The sequence below is a fragment of the Mesocricetus auratus genome, unplaced genomic scaffold (genome assembly GCF_017639785.1).
Source record: "Mesocricetus auratus isolate SY011 unplaced genomic scaffold, BCM_Maur_2.0 Super-Scaffold_4256, whole genome shotgun sequence".
In the NCBI taxonomy this organism is placed as follows: Eukaryota; Metazoa; Chordata; class Mammalia; order Rodentia; family Cricetidae; genus Mesocricetus; species Mesocricetus auratus.
The window spans coordinates 36,836,277-36,850,474 of record NW_024429182.1 but is presented as its reverse complement, the minus strand read 5'-3'; the positions used below and the strand labels follow the sequence as shown (position 1 = coordinate 36,850,474).

The window sequence follows — 14,198 nt, the reverse complement described above, 5'->3', positions numbered from 1 at the left end:
AAAGACACAGCGGGCAGAGAGCTGGTTCACCACTGGGAACAGCGGAGCAGCTGATGAAACGACCCAGATTCCTCACTGTGTCTTGTAATCATTGTGCATGGATTTTGATACTAATAAAAGGTAACACAATCTCCAGACTTCCCTCTTCGTGAGCATTCACTCGGAGCAGCATATGATCATGGCAAACAGGTTTTAGTCATCGGCTTGATCCTAAACAAGGTTTCACTAACACCTAGAGCATGATCAGTGAGCCTGAAATCACCTAAAAGGAGCAAGTCATGTCACTAATGTAAGATAATGGGAAAAGTCTGTCTCTGTTCTCTGACTGAAATGTTATATAGAAGGAAGCATAGTTTTTTCTCTTTTTTTGACAAAGAAGGATTTGTCGTGAGAAATGTGAAGCAGTGCTGTGATTTACTGAAAAAATGCAAACTGCCCCTCCTTTTAGATAATATCCTTGCAAAACCAGTCCCCACTGACTTGGCTGATCTCAAGATCTTTTCTGGCCCCAACTCAGTAAAGTTGGCACAAACAGATGTTTGAAAGATGCTTAGGTACAGGGGAGTTATAGGGTAGCTCACGAGAAAATGAATATAAATGTTTCTTTAGATTGGAAGACTGTGTTTATTAAAGGAATCTATTAACTGCTACATTTGTTAGTTTTCATTAGCCAGAGATTGGGATTGCTTATATATTGCTTTTAACGAGGGACAATAGGATTGCCAGCCAATGAATGGAGTTTCTGTTTTGCCTCAGAATTAGCATAAATTCCACTCTCATCATGCCATGTATTAATGCCAAATCTTTTGGAGCCATCGAGGTCTGTGAATTGTGAGCGGCACTTCCTGTAGACTATGGAGTATTCATCTTGAGGTGGACAGGCCTATGGTGAGAAAAAAAATATTAGCGACTGAAGTATATGTTCAAAGAACCAAGCTCCTAAAGTTGGCTCTTATGACTAAACAAATTTTCAACAACTGATTATTTGGTTTTACCAAATGTCTCAATGAAGACCAACCAAACACTGGCTAGACATTTATAAGTAGTTGCAATCCTGAAAGAAGAATCTAACTCACAGTAGATTGATTTACTAGACTTTAAAATTGTACATTATTATGCATGTACAAATTTTCTAAATAAGTACAAGCATTGAGGCCAATTGAAGCATTATGATAGTCTAAAAAAACCAAAGTAGTTAGGATTAACTACTTTCAACATCTTTTATCTACAAGTCAGGATTATTCTTTAATAATTATTAAATCATGCTTTCCACAATGGTAAATAACAATCTCTGAGGTTCATTCCTATGAGAAATTTGACTCAAAACAGCCCAAATATAGTTTAAGATGCTTATCTTTAGGCCACTTCATTAAAAAGCTTCCTAGTAATAAAATATGATGCCATTGTTGACCATTTCCCAAGAAAGCACTGGGTCTTCCTAATTATACCTGGAGTAATGGCAGATCTACAACATAAAGCCTGATAAAACAGATCACCTGATTTCTGCTTTAAGTCAGTTCTAACATTAAAGTACCAGAAAAAGATGGAAATAAAACCACTCAAACTATGAAACCATTAGAGAACACGAAAGACACTCTCATCTTAGCTTTTTTGAATGGCATTTAACTATATATTCAACCACAGTGTCCATTTCTCTGTGAAGTGCCCATTATGGACTGAGCACAATACTTCAGAGTTGATATCTTCTAATCCAATAATGGGATACTGGGGTTTGATTTTTACTCCTATTTTGCACATAAATAAAGGCTTTCCTAAGCCCCAGGAGAGAGCATATAGGAAATCAGTGCTAAGTGGCTGAGGCTGGTTACAAACCAGATCTGTCTGAATTAGACCAACGGTTACTCCAGAAGCATAAACTATAATATCATAAAGTCATAAAGTAAGTTCATGATCCTGTTCTACATGGTTTGGACTTTGACTTTGCCATTGGGTGCCATTTTCAGGATGGAGGAACTTTTCCATTGGTTGGTCAGTTGATTGGTTGGTCAGTCGGTTGGATGGATGGATGGATGTTTGATGGAGGGATAGGGGGATACATGGCCCATCATTCATATACAATTACTTTAAATGACATTTTGTATTATTGGCCCATACAGAGGAAGCAGAATCTTCTCATTCCTTCCCTTACTGGGGTCAAACTGAAGAGTGTTTCCAATGCAAGGTTGGTGTCTTCCTGAAGCATCTCATAGGCAGAGAGGGCAATGTATTTTTTATGATGTTAATGACAAGTCAAAGTGTTATATCTTAGGGAAATAATTCTAGAAGCATAAGTAATAAAAGACTAGAGATAGAAAAGACTGCATTTAAAAAACTTTTTATTGATTCTTTATGAATTTCACATCATGCATTCCAATCCCACTCATCTCACTACTCCCTTGCTTTCACCCCCTGCTCTTGCAACCCCCCAAAACAAAATTTAAAAGTAAAACAACAACAAAAAATAAAACAAAACAAAGTCTCTGCATGGAAGCTGTAGCATGGTCCTGTGAGTCACACAGTACACTCTTTAGCCCATACATCTTTACTTGCAAGTGTTCATGGTCTGGTTCAAGGATTTTGGCTTCTGCTACACTAAAGATAATGGGTCCCTCACTGGGACTCCTCTTGGATATCTTATTGTTGCTTTGTGTCTTGGAGATCCTGTAGCTTTGCATCTAGGTCCAGCCCCTTCACATACTCCAGCAGTTCATAGATAAGGTGGGTGTTGGGGTGGGCTATCTCATAGTCCTTGTTCTGGGACTGGGTTGTAGCTGCATTGGTCAGTCTGCCAGATTTCCCTCATTGTCACCACTAAGGAGAGTTTTCCAACACTGCCTTAATTAGTCCATCCCATGTAGCAGATATCAAGAAGCTGGGCCAACCTGACTCCTGCTCTTACACCCTCAGTCCAGCTCACCAGCGTTGACACCACCAGGGCCAGCTCTGTTTAGCCCAAGTAAGATGCAGGGCCTGCATGGTGAAGAAAAGACTGGATTTAAGAACTATGGTTGGAATTGGGTCTCAATAAATCACACAGTGTCTTCTGATGGATGGGCAAACAGATTGCTCAGTACCAAGAGAAATAAAATACTGATGGATGCTATGGCATGAGTGAAAACATTACTCAAAGTGAAACAAACCAAACACTTAAAATGGATGAATTCAGTAAAAGTGTTGTTTAAAATCAACATGTGCATTGATGGGGGTGATTCTAAAGTCAGAGAAACTAGTTAAGAAGATTGTTGCCTTTTAACATGCATTACAGCGTGCCTGCTGGTTGAACAAATGAACCAGTCTATAACAGTGGCCAGGTTCCATGGCATAAATACCCCTCCTGTTGCACATTTCAAATGACCAGAGGTCAGAAAATTGAGGAGGACTTGAAAGAACTTAGTCACTCACATAAAATTTTGAGAGCTCACACAAGCTCTCCCTGAGCTCCCTTTCCCAGTGTGGAGCTGCCAATGTGAAGCAGAATGACCTCAGAAGAGAAGTAGGGGCAGAATCTAGTTTAGCTAAGAAAATTGGTGTGTTTTCACTGCCTCCTCAAGTCAGCAGGTATTAAAAGATTAGAACAAATCATTAGGGACCTTGCCAACCTAAATGAGGAATCTTGTAGACCAGATTACAACTGGAAGCTTCCCTGATGCCAGTATATCATGAGATCAACTTCTTTCTTTTCTTTTTATTTATTTTCAGTGCTAGGCATGAAACTCAGGGTCTCTCCAGTCCCCAAAGCCAATACTTGTAAAGAGCAGTTTGGAGAGTCCATTAGAAACAGGACACATTGCATTGATCCTTTCCCAAAGTCTAATGTTTCAAAAATGTGAACCAATTGATTGCCTTTACCGCCTGATCCAGTTTAAGCTGGGTTTTGTGCATCGTGCTAAAAGCATCTTGACATAATTTCTCATGCAACATGAGAACACCGAGACCCTTGGACCAAGGAAATGAGTCAGAACCACGGCAGCAGAGCATACACTGGAGAGTGGGAGTGAAGGCAAACAGTGGATGAGCTGGTGGCAGGGGAGACGTCTGGAAATCAGAAGGAGCTGAACAGATCAGGTGAACAACACAGGCATTCAGAAACAAAAACAAATTATCAGGAACTGAGAAGATTAGATTCCTCACTGGGAAGTAAAACGAGGAACCTTTCCAAAGCATAATACAAAAGCCTTGAGATGGAACATGTAAAAAGCAGATACCCTGCAGTGAGTGCAGCTCAGACCCCAAAGCAACACTGGCCTAGTGGGAGTCCTGAGCGAGCAAGCAAGCTGGAGTACCATGCAGACCAATAAACAGGGGGAGATGATTTGAAAATCATTAATGCGTTTCCCCTCAGTGTGTGTAACCACTCATTTGCTCAAAGGGGGTGTAAAATGTGTTTCAGAACAACACCAGTCAAAGACCAAAGTAATATTGACTTGAGGCATGCAAAACAAGATTATTTTTACCCAGCAAGATATTATCCTTGTTGTAAATGAACAGGCTTGAGGAGTTTTAACACCAGCCATCAAACAGCAGATCCCAGGGTTCCCTTAAATATATCAGAAAGGATCCTTTACTCTGATGATTTATGGAAGAGCCGGGGAGAGAAAACACAGTCTGAGGAACCTTAGGAAGAAAAATTGAAAGAGAAGGAAATCGGGACAGCAGACAAGAATAATGTTTCACTTCTCCCTGCTCCTTAACCATGAAGGGTCCCTTTGTTCTGGACAGGAAGAAGTATAGTGGGGGAATTATAATAAAAACAGAAAACCATAGAGGTCTCTTGGCCCCAACCCAGTTGAGAACTCTTAAAATTGGCGACCTGTAATACAGCCTCTCATTTTGGAGTGTCAGGCAGAAGAGACCTCTAAGATTCATCTATCCTGAGCCACCTTGGGTATCGTGGGGAGGCCAAGATCTGGAAGGAGCTACAGTTTTGGAAAGGGGTGTTAATAAAAAATGCAGAGTTGAACACTGGAGTAGAGACAAAATGGGAGTCACAGAGGCTTCAGTGGCATCTACGGTACCAATTAGAGTGGAAAGTTAGCCAAGCCATCTCCACCCATTTTAGAAAGGAAGGGGCTGTGAATTTCAGTGTTGATCTATGTTAGCCACTAATGACAACAAGGAAAGAGAACCAGGTGGCCTAGAGTACCCTGCCAGAGACAGAGACAGATAGAGAACACATGTAATCTCCACTCTTCTCAGGAATCATGATGCTGAACATGTACCTCTCACTATAGATAGTTGCCCTCTTATGGAAAGTTACCAGCTCTGCTGCTCCATAACAAGCCTTCCAACTCCTATAGCATAAAACAATGGCCATTCTACAATGCCTCCAGATTCTTTGGGTCAGGAATTTGAATAAGGTACAGCAAAGACAGCAGCTCTTAACACAATATCTAGGGCATCAGCCATGATGGCCTGAAAACTGAGGGTGCCTTGAGGGCCAGGACCTGGGAACATTCCCTCACAGTGGTTAGTAGTTGGTGGGAGGTTTCCTCTGGGATCTCCTCTAGGCTACTGGCTGGAATCACTGCACAGGCCTTTCCTGGGTGCTTGCATGGACTTCCTCAGTGATGACCAAGTTCTGAGAATGAACACAATACAAAGTGAATCAGGGGGAATGTGCATTGCTTTTCATTGTCTAGATTCAAAAGTGAAGCAGCACCATTTGCAGCAGAGACACAGCTCACCCAGGTTCCACAGTAGGAAACAAACTCTCCTCCTCAACAAAAGGCATTCATCCTGGTGGGGTGGGGCACATTTTTGGTCATTTTTTAATACACTACATTCTCTCATCTTTTTAGGGAGAAGATTAAGTTGAACCAAGAACCTCAAATCCCCCTTGAGTCTAATGATTTTTCTAGGAAGACTCACAGTTGTGTGTTTAGATTCTTCACAGACTCATGATTTATTATCTCAAAAGGATATAAAGTAAAATGAGCATGGAGAACAGGTGCATTGGCCGAAGCCCAGAGGATACCAGGTGCAGACCCCTGGACCGTTATCCCAGACAAGGGTAAAGCCTCTCTACAGAGGAAGCTCATTAGGATTGCATGCCCAGGGTTTTTTCAGCACTGGTCACATCCAACCCCAGTCTACACGCACCAAAATTTTATATTTCCAGAAGAAAAACAGGTGTTTGGCATAAAACATGTAGGTTGCATGATTAGCTTTGGCATGGGGAGCCATTCTGAGAATTGTGATCCTGAAAGTCAAGTTTCCAGATGCAAGCCAGGCAAACCTTAGAACAAGAACTTGGAAAGGATAGGAGTCTTGGCTTTGATTTGTTAGTTCTTCACTGCACACAGATAATGGGAGATAATCTTTGAGAAAGTGAGATTATTTTCAAGAGAGATGGATCTGGGCACAGTGGCTCACTTCTATAATACAATGAGCTGGGCACAGTGACTCACTCCTTTTCCCGTGATTTAGACCACTCAGCCACTATATCTTGAGGCTCACTCCTATAACACCCATGAGCTGGGCACAGAGTCTCACTCCTATAATGCCCATACTTAGTACGTTAAGGCATAGGACTGCCTTGACTTGAGGACAACCTGGGCTACACTGTGAGATACTGTCTTTACAAAAAATGCAAGTAGATACAGAAGAGGGAGAGAGCAAAGAGAGAAAGGGAGAAATGGGGAGAGGGAGTGATTTAGACTGAATACTCCTTATCATAACTAAGTTGTGGCATCAAAATGAGGTTTTATCTAGAATGAGGAGTTGTTTTCCACTGTGATAGAGTTGGTAGGAAGGCTATCTACCAGTTAGACTCTTTTCCTCTTCAAACACTAGCTGCAGACAGTTACGATATGCTCAGTTCCCTAACAGAATACATAAAATCCTTGATTAATGTTTCCTTAGAGGGTAATGCAGAGTGTTTAGAATTACATGTAGGAACAGATATTTGAATTACTACAGATTGCAGTCAGGCCCAGTATTCAGTGCCACCCAGACCACGATTTCTGCCTGTTTCTCTGAGGCAGGTCTAGGATTTGAAAGAACTATCTGAGCTTTTTATAGATAAGGATAACTGGGAAGTATGTGCTTCATGTGTACATACTAGGCATTGTTGCACAGAGGTTCCTGCAGAATATAGACAAGGGACATTTCACAAAAGGAGCTTAGAGCATTTTCATAGCTAACTGGGTACAAAGAATCAAATATGATTCATAGTATCAAATCAGCATAATGGGGAGAGTTGCAACACCAGTAAAGAGTAAGACATGGGGCTGGGGGAGGACTTCTTTTATGGGGAACTTATGAGCCACACTTTAGGCATTTCTAATTTGAGATGGCACCAGTACAAAATGTTTACTTGGAAGACAGTGTGATGGGACAGATGGCCTGGAGAGGAGTCAGTGCCCTACACGCAGCAGTGATCATCAGCAGGGAAAAAAATAGCTGTAGAGAACATCACAGGGACCGTGGATGGTATCTGTTGTGGACTGTGGATTACATAATTGTACTCCATCAGTTTCACTGAGGTTGAAAACTGTAGCACAGCTATGCGTGCTTGCTCTAGTTAACATGTTGATTTATGTAGGATAAAAGAATGTGGGTTAGTCACCTATAAATGGAGGTTTTTCTCCCACCTGCCAGTTCATCAATTAAACACTCGGTGGCTTAATATTAATTATAATTGTTTGACCAATGGCTTAGGCATATTACTGACTAGTTCTCACAATTAAATTATCCTGTTTTTACTAATCTGTGTATCACCGCATGGCTGTGGCTTACAAGTAATATTCTGGCATCTTACTTCTATTGTGGCTATATCGCATCTCCATTACTTTGTCCTCTTTCTCTCCAACTCTCTGGATTTCCTGCCTAGGTCTATTCTGCTCATCCATTGGCCAAAACAGCTTTATTCATCAACCAATAAAAGTAACATGTATTTGCGGCATACAGAAGGACATCCCACATCATCACCCACCTTCACAGGACAAACAATGACTGACTCTAACAGATGTGGCTATCCCTGTGAATTTCTTGAAATGTTCTTATAAGGCTTAAATTATATAATCAAAAACTATACGCCCAGAATGATGGGTGCAGAACTAATGGGGCAAATGAATTCTCTGAGATTGGGCAAAATTGGAGAGCACTGTTCTGGAACCCAAATGTCAGTGGTGCCCATGGCTGGGTCAAAAGAGAAGTCATAAAAGATAGAGAAGGTGCAACAAGGAGAGTGTACAGCTACAAGGACCAGTGAGGTTGATGAATTCAGTGGGCGCCAATAACACTAGTTTGGAAAGAAGTAAGAGAGAAAGATCTAACAAAACACAGTGGGATGAATCAGTTTCTAGTCACCTAGTATATGCTGCTCAGAAAAGGGTTAAGAGAGTTCAAGAAAACATGCCCATAAAAGGCAGAGAGGAGAGGAATGCTGATGGGTAAACAGCCTGATTAGATGCTGGGTACCACCGAAGAAACTACAGTGAGAGCATACAGAAGAAGGCTAGCCCAGGGAAAACTGGCCGAGAAGATTTCTTCTTCCCATCCTTTTGTTCATCCTCCTTCTTTCTCTTTTATGGATCATGGAAAGGCTGTCTAGGATATTACAATAGGTTTCCATGAGTACATTTCCCAACTGACCTTCACTTACTTGAAAGACAAGTGACAGGTTTTATCATACAGACAGGTGCACACTACTCATAGTACCTTTACACAACAGGTTGGCCCAAGCCCATCCCATCCTCACACTCCATGCTTCCTGAGGGCTACAGTCTTATTCTTTAGGATAAAGAAGCAGTTACCCATATTCTAAGAATAAACCACTACAAACTCTCCCAAGAGTTGTATGGGTACCCTGTATACCATTATCTCCTGCATCATTTTTCCCTGATAAAATGACACTGCTGTTTCTTAGTCAATGTGTGTATCTAATCCTCAGCAAAGTTTTCTAAACCTTCCAACAGGCCATTCTGACAGTCTATTCTTACTGATTTCATTTGTTTCCTTGGTTTCTTTCTTATTTGATAGTTTTATTTTTCAAGGTCATTTTCATTTGAGACCAGTCTTCTGAAACATTGTTAGCTGCCTAATTTTGTGCTATAATTTGAAAGCATTCTTTGTCTATCCATCCATCTCATCCATAAACATGTATAATGGGTTATTTCCTGGCCAAACCAGCCACTGTAAAGTACCCTTGTGTGCACTGTAATGACAGCCATTGCCCACCTGGCATTAGTTCATCAAAGGCTATCCTTCCATTATATGCCCATAAGTACACTCATTTTGGGTAGTTTATTTACTCTTAAAAGGCATTTGAAGCAGCAAGCACACTGATGTGAATGTCACATTTAACAAAACCAAAGTATGTATTTTTATAGATTGCCTGTAAGGTCTTGTTACTTTTAGTACATACCATATATAAAAACTCCATGATGCTTACATACCTGAATGAAAACCCCACCTTCCTCTGGTAATGTCTTCTAAACACACATGCAGGGTATCATGGGAGGAAAAGAGCAAGAATCTGCCTTACCTACCCTGGGTGACAGTAGGTGACAAGACCTTACTCATTTCTTCACTAAACTTAAGTGACTTGATGTTATTTCCTTTCAATGGCTATATTACAAAATAATAGTAATCATCTGATGTAGCAATAATAAATACGTAACTAGTGGGAGAATTTTGTTATATATTGAAGTAGAATTTACTATTTCTTTTTACTGCATTCATCTTATAAAAGAAAAAAACATTTTTGTAATTCTAGACCCTCAACCACAAGGAAATTTCACAAGAGGTATAAAGGAGCTGAGGTTGTGTGTACAAATATAAATTGCTACACAATTAACAAATGTAGCCAATTTAATAAGGTTTTGTTATAAGAGAAAAATAGGAAGATCTATGTGAACAATCCCTCCAAAAGATAAACTGACTTTTTAAAGTAAAACCACACCATTTAGATTCCAGGCAGTAATACTTACAGCTGCTGACATTAAACCTATCATTCCAATCATATGAAACACATTTTTCTTATTCCTTAGTCTGTATTATATGAGGACATCTTTCTTTGATAATGATTTGTATTTATAACCAAATGATATAATACATCACATGTAAATTTGAAGCCTAGGGATCTCAATTTTTAAATTTTTTCCTTTATAAAAGACATGTGTTTTCTATAGAAATCAAACCATTAAAACAAAGAAAGTAAAATCTCTCCTAGTCCCAAATTCTCTGGAGCATAACTGAGCTTTGTGACCTTGCCTTGAGGCAAAGGGGTATGTTACCTAACTACTGTTAGGAGGAACATGGCAGTCAGAACAAAGGTGACCTCTTTCTATGGAAAATCTATGGCACTTCAGAATCTGTCTTTCTTTCAATACAATCTGGAATATTAGTGACTTAACAGATGCATGGAGAATTAAAATATTATCAAGCTTTCAAAGTGGCTTAATGAAATGTCTGTCAGAGTCTTTAATACAAAATTTTACCTGGTTATAAAACAAATACATTTACAATGGAACAGAGTCAATGAGACAGAGTCAAGTCATATCAAATAGCTGAATTTAAGGGTTAGAGAACTTGGAGGGAAACACAGGCTAACTGCAGATCTTCATTTCTCCCTCCTCTCCTCAAAATCCAATCTCACTCACAACCCCCAGCTCATCCCCATATCTTAGTGTCAACTCACAATATATAAAACCACATTTTATCTAGTGGCTACACCTGACAGGATCCCAGAAGATTTCCCTGTCAGGCAACACGTAGCCGCCATGCTCTTCTAAGAAAAAGAAAGTGTAACATAAACCAAGGAACAAAACACCTACCCAACAAAAACAAGACCAGATATCATCACCTAGAATTACAATCATCCCAAACCCAGATGCCTAGACTCTAGTGTAAAAACAAAAATCATAACAGCAGGACAATATGTCTTCAATAGAGCCCAGCAACCTTACTATTACAATAAGCCCTGAGTATTGATTGCAACATAGCATAAATACAAGACAAAGAACTTAAAATAGCCTTTATGAATATGATAGAGGTCCTTAAAGAGGAAATGAATAAAAAGCAAAAGGAAATAAATAAAACAGTCCTGAAAGCAAAAATAGGAAAAATAAAGAAAATCAGAACTGAGGGAAATTTGGAAATGAAAAATTTAGGAACTCTAGCAGGAACCTCAGAGGCAAACTTCATCAACAGAATACAAGATATGGAAGAGAGAATCTCATGCATAGAAGACATGATAGAAGAAATGGATACCACAGTCAAAGGGATGGAGAGATGGCTCAGAGGTTAAGAGCACCGATTGCTCTTCCAAGGGTCCTGAGTTCAATTCCCAGCAACCACATGACGGCTCACAACCATCTACAATTCAATCTGGTGCCCTCTTCTGGCATGTAGGCAGAACACTGTATGTATAACAAATCTTTAAGAAAAATCTATATCCCAAGCATATGGACCTAAGAAACAAGGTGATGAAGCCATTTTAATATCTGCTATAAAATAGACTTCAAACAAAAAACTAACCAGAAGAGGTATGGAAGGACATACATACTATCCAAAGGAAAATGCCACCAAGATAAATTTCATTTACTAACAGTTAGGTACCAAACACAAGTTCATCCAAATTCATATAAAAGATAGTATTATAGGTTAAATTACCTGGTTATCCTCACACACTAATAGTGAGAGACTTTAATACCACACTCACCAAGAGATAGTTCATTCACAGAAAAACTAAACAGAAAAATGCTAGAGCTAACTGACATTATAAACCAGATATGTCTAACAGATATTTACAGAACATTTCACCCAAACACAAAGGAATATACCCTCTTCTCAGCACCTCTTGAAACTTTCTCCAAAATTGAACACATACTCAGAACAAAAAATAAGTCTTAACTGATACAAGAAAATTGAAATAACACCCTGTGTCCCATCTGATCACCACAGATCAAAGCTAGATATCAACAACTACAGACACAGCTTTTAAATTCATAGAAACTGAACAACTCTCTACTGAATGAAAAAATGGGTCAAGACAAATGAAAAGCTTCCTGGAATTGAATGAAAGTGAATACTCAACGTACCCAAACTTATGGGACATACTAAAGATGGTTTTAAGAAGCAAATTCATAGTGCTAAGTGCCTACATAAAAAAAATTGGAGAAATTTCATACTAGCAATTTAGCAGCACACTGGACGGCTCTAGATAGTAATTTTCAGACTTCCTAATACTGTGACACTTCCTTATGTGGTGACCTCAAGCATAAAATTATTTTTGTTGCAACTCCATAACTATAATCTTACTACTGTTACAAAGTGTAATATGTGTGTGTGTGTGTGTGTGTGTGTTTCAATGGTCTTAGGAGACCCCTGTGAAAGGGTCATTTGTCACTCCCTGTGGTAGTTTGAAAGAAAATGACCCCCAAAGGGAGTGGTAGGTACTATTAAGAGTTATGGTGCCGGGCGGTGGTGGAGCACGCCTTTAATCCCAGCACTCGGGAGGCAGAGGCAGGTGGATCTCTGTGAGTTCGAGGCCGGGCTGGACCGATAGCCTCTGAAACAATATAGAGAAGCCCTGTCTCGTAAAAACCAAAAAAAAAAAAAAGAGTTATGGCCTTGTTGGAGGAAGTGTGTCACTGTGATAGTGGACTTTGAGTTCTTCTTCTCAAGTTTCACTCAGTGTGAGTCAGTAAACTTCTTGCTACCTTCTGGTCAAGATGTAGCCAGCACCATGTCTGCCTGCATGCTGCCATGTTACCCATCAGGATGATAATGGATGGAACCTCTGAAACTGCAAGCCACTACCTCAATTTAATGTTTTCATTTATATGAGTTGCCATGGTCATGGTATCTCTTCACAGCAATAAAAAACCTTAACCTATAACACCTAGTGAAGTAGACGCAGTAATAAAAAGTCTCCCAACCACAGAAGGCCCATGGCCAGATGATTTTAGCCTAGAATTCTACCAGACTTTCAAAGAAGAGTCAGTGCCAATACTCCTCAAATTACTCCACAGAATAGAAACAGAAGCAACATTGCCTGATTCATTCTATGAGGCCACAGTTACCCTGATGGCAACGCAAAGCAAACTCACGTGGAATCCTTGGAGCTTCCTTGTCTCATAATACCTTGTCAGGGTTCTTTAAAAAACTTTTTTAATTTTTGTTTTTATTTATATTTTTGGTTTTGTCTTTTCTTTTCTTTCTCCTCCCTCCCCTTTTCTTTCCTTCTTTCTTTCTTCCTTCTTTCCTTCCCTCACTCCCTTCCTCTCTCCCTTCTTTCCTTCCTTCCTTCACTTTACAGGCACTATTTATATTATGCTTCCAGTTTTGTTTTTGTGTGTGTGTGTGTGCTTCCTCAGTGTGAATGAGTATGTCTCTGACTCTGTATCTGTTTCTTGTGCCTTTTTTGGTTCTTTTCCTTCTGTTTGTTTTTATTGTGACATTCCAACATGTTACTTTCTGTTTCATCTTATTATATTATATTATTATTATTCTCCTTTAGAAGCCTGTTCTGTAATGAAAGACAGAAAGGGAGTACAGCAAGGTGGGAGGGGAGATGGGGAGAAACTGGGAGGAGTAGAGGGAGGGAAAACTAATTAGGATATAGTCTGTGAGAAAAAAATCTATTTTGCAAGAAAAATAGAGAACTTGGAGAAGGGGCAGGTGAGAGGATTGGATGGACAGAAGGGAGGACAAGAAGGAGGGAGATAGACATGAATGATGTCCAAAGGCATTGACATGTGCAGGGTACCAGCCTAATTGTCCTACTTGTATTAGCTCACCTCACAATTACCCTGTGATAGATGCTTGTTAGAATTCTGTATTAGGAAACCTTTATTCTGTATTAGGAAATCTATGCTCCATAGAGGTTAATATTAATAATAACACAACAGATAAGTGCTCAAAGTGAACCCATCTGATGCAGATGTTGTCTTTTGAGCCACGTGGTACAAACAAGACTCAATGGGTATCCTCTATTTAAATATGTGTTCATCATTCGAGGATTAGTTACTGGAACCACCTCTATCTCTATCTCTATCTCTATCTCCATCTCCCTTCCATTCTTCTACAGATCTACCAGCTATGACATTCTACCAGTAAGACAAATTCTCCTGTATTCCTGCCAAAAAGGATAGCTATGCAAGCCCTAAGGAGCTATAAAAACATCAGCAAACCTTGAGCCTATAACTGGGCCTAAGAAAGGTGGTTCTTCATTCACTAGAGTCAGAAGGATG

General features: G+C 39.8%; 1 protein-coding gene across 2 annotated transcripts in view; it reads right to left on the bottom strand.

The window, feature by feature from the left end:
- Positions 1-604: 604 nt before the first annotated feature.
- CUNH9orf135 (chromosome unknown C9orf135 homolog) overlaps positions 605-14,198 on the bottom strand; it is a 110,332-nt gene continuing 96,738 nt past the window's right edge. The window contains exon 7 of one of the 2 annotated variants that reach the window (XM_005063224.4): positions 605-883. In XM_005063224.4, coding sequence (XP_005063281.2) covers positions 701-883 — 183 coding nt within the window. In that variant the 3' untranslated portion in view covers positions 605-700. Of the gene's footprint in view, positions 884-2,403; positions 2,971-14,198 lie in introns of those variants that run through there. The other variant, XM_040746329.1, reaches the window with a different exon arrangement.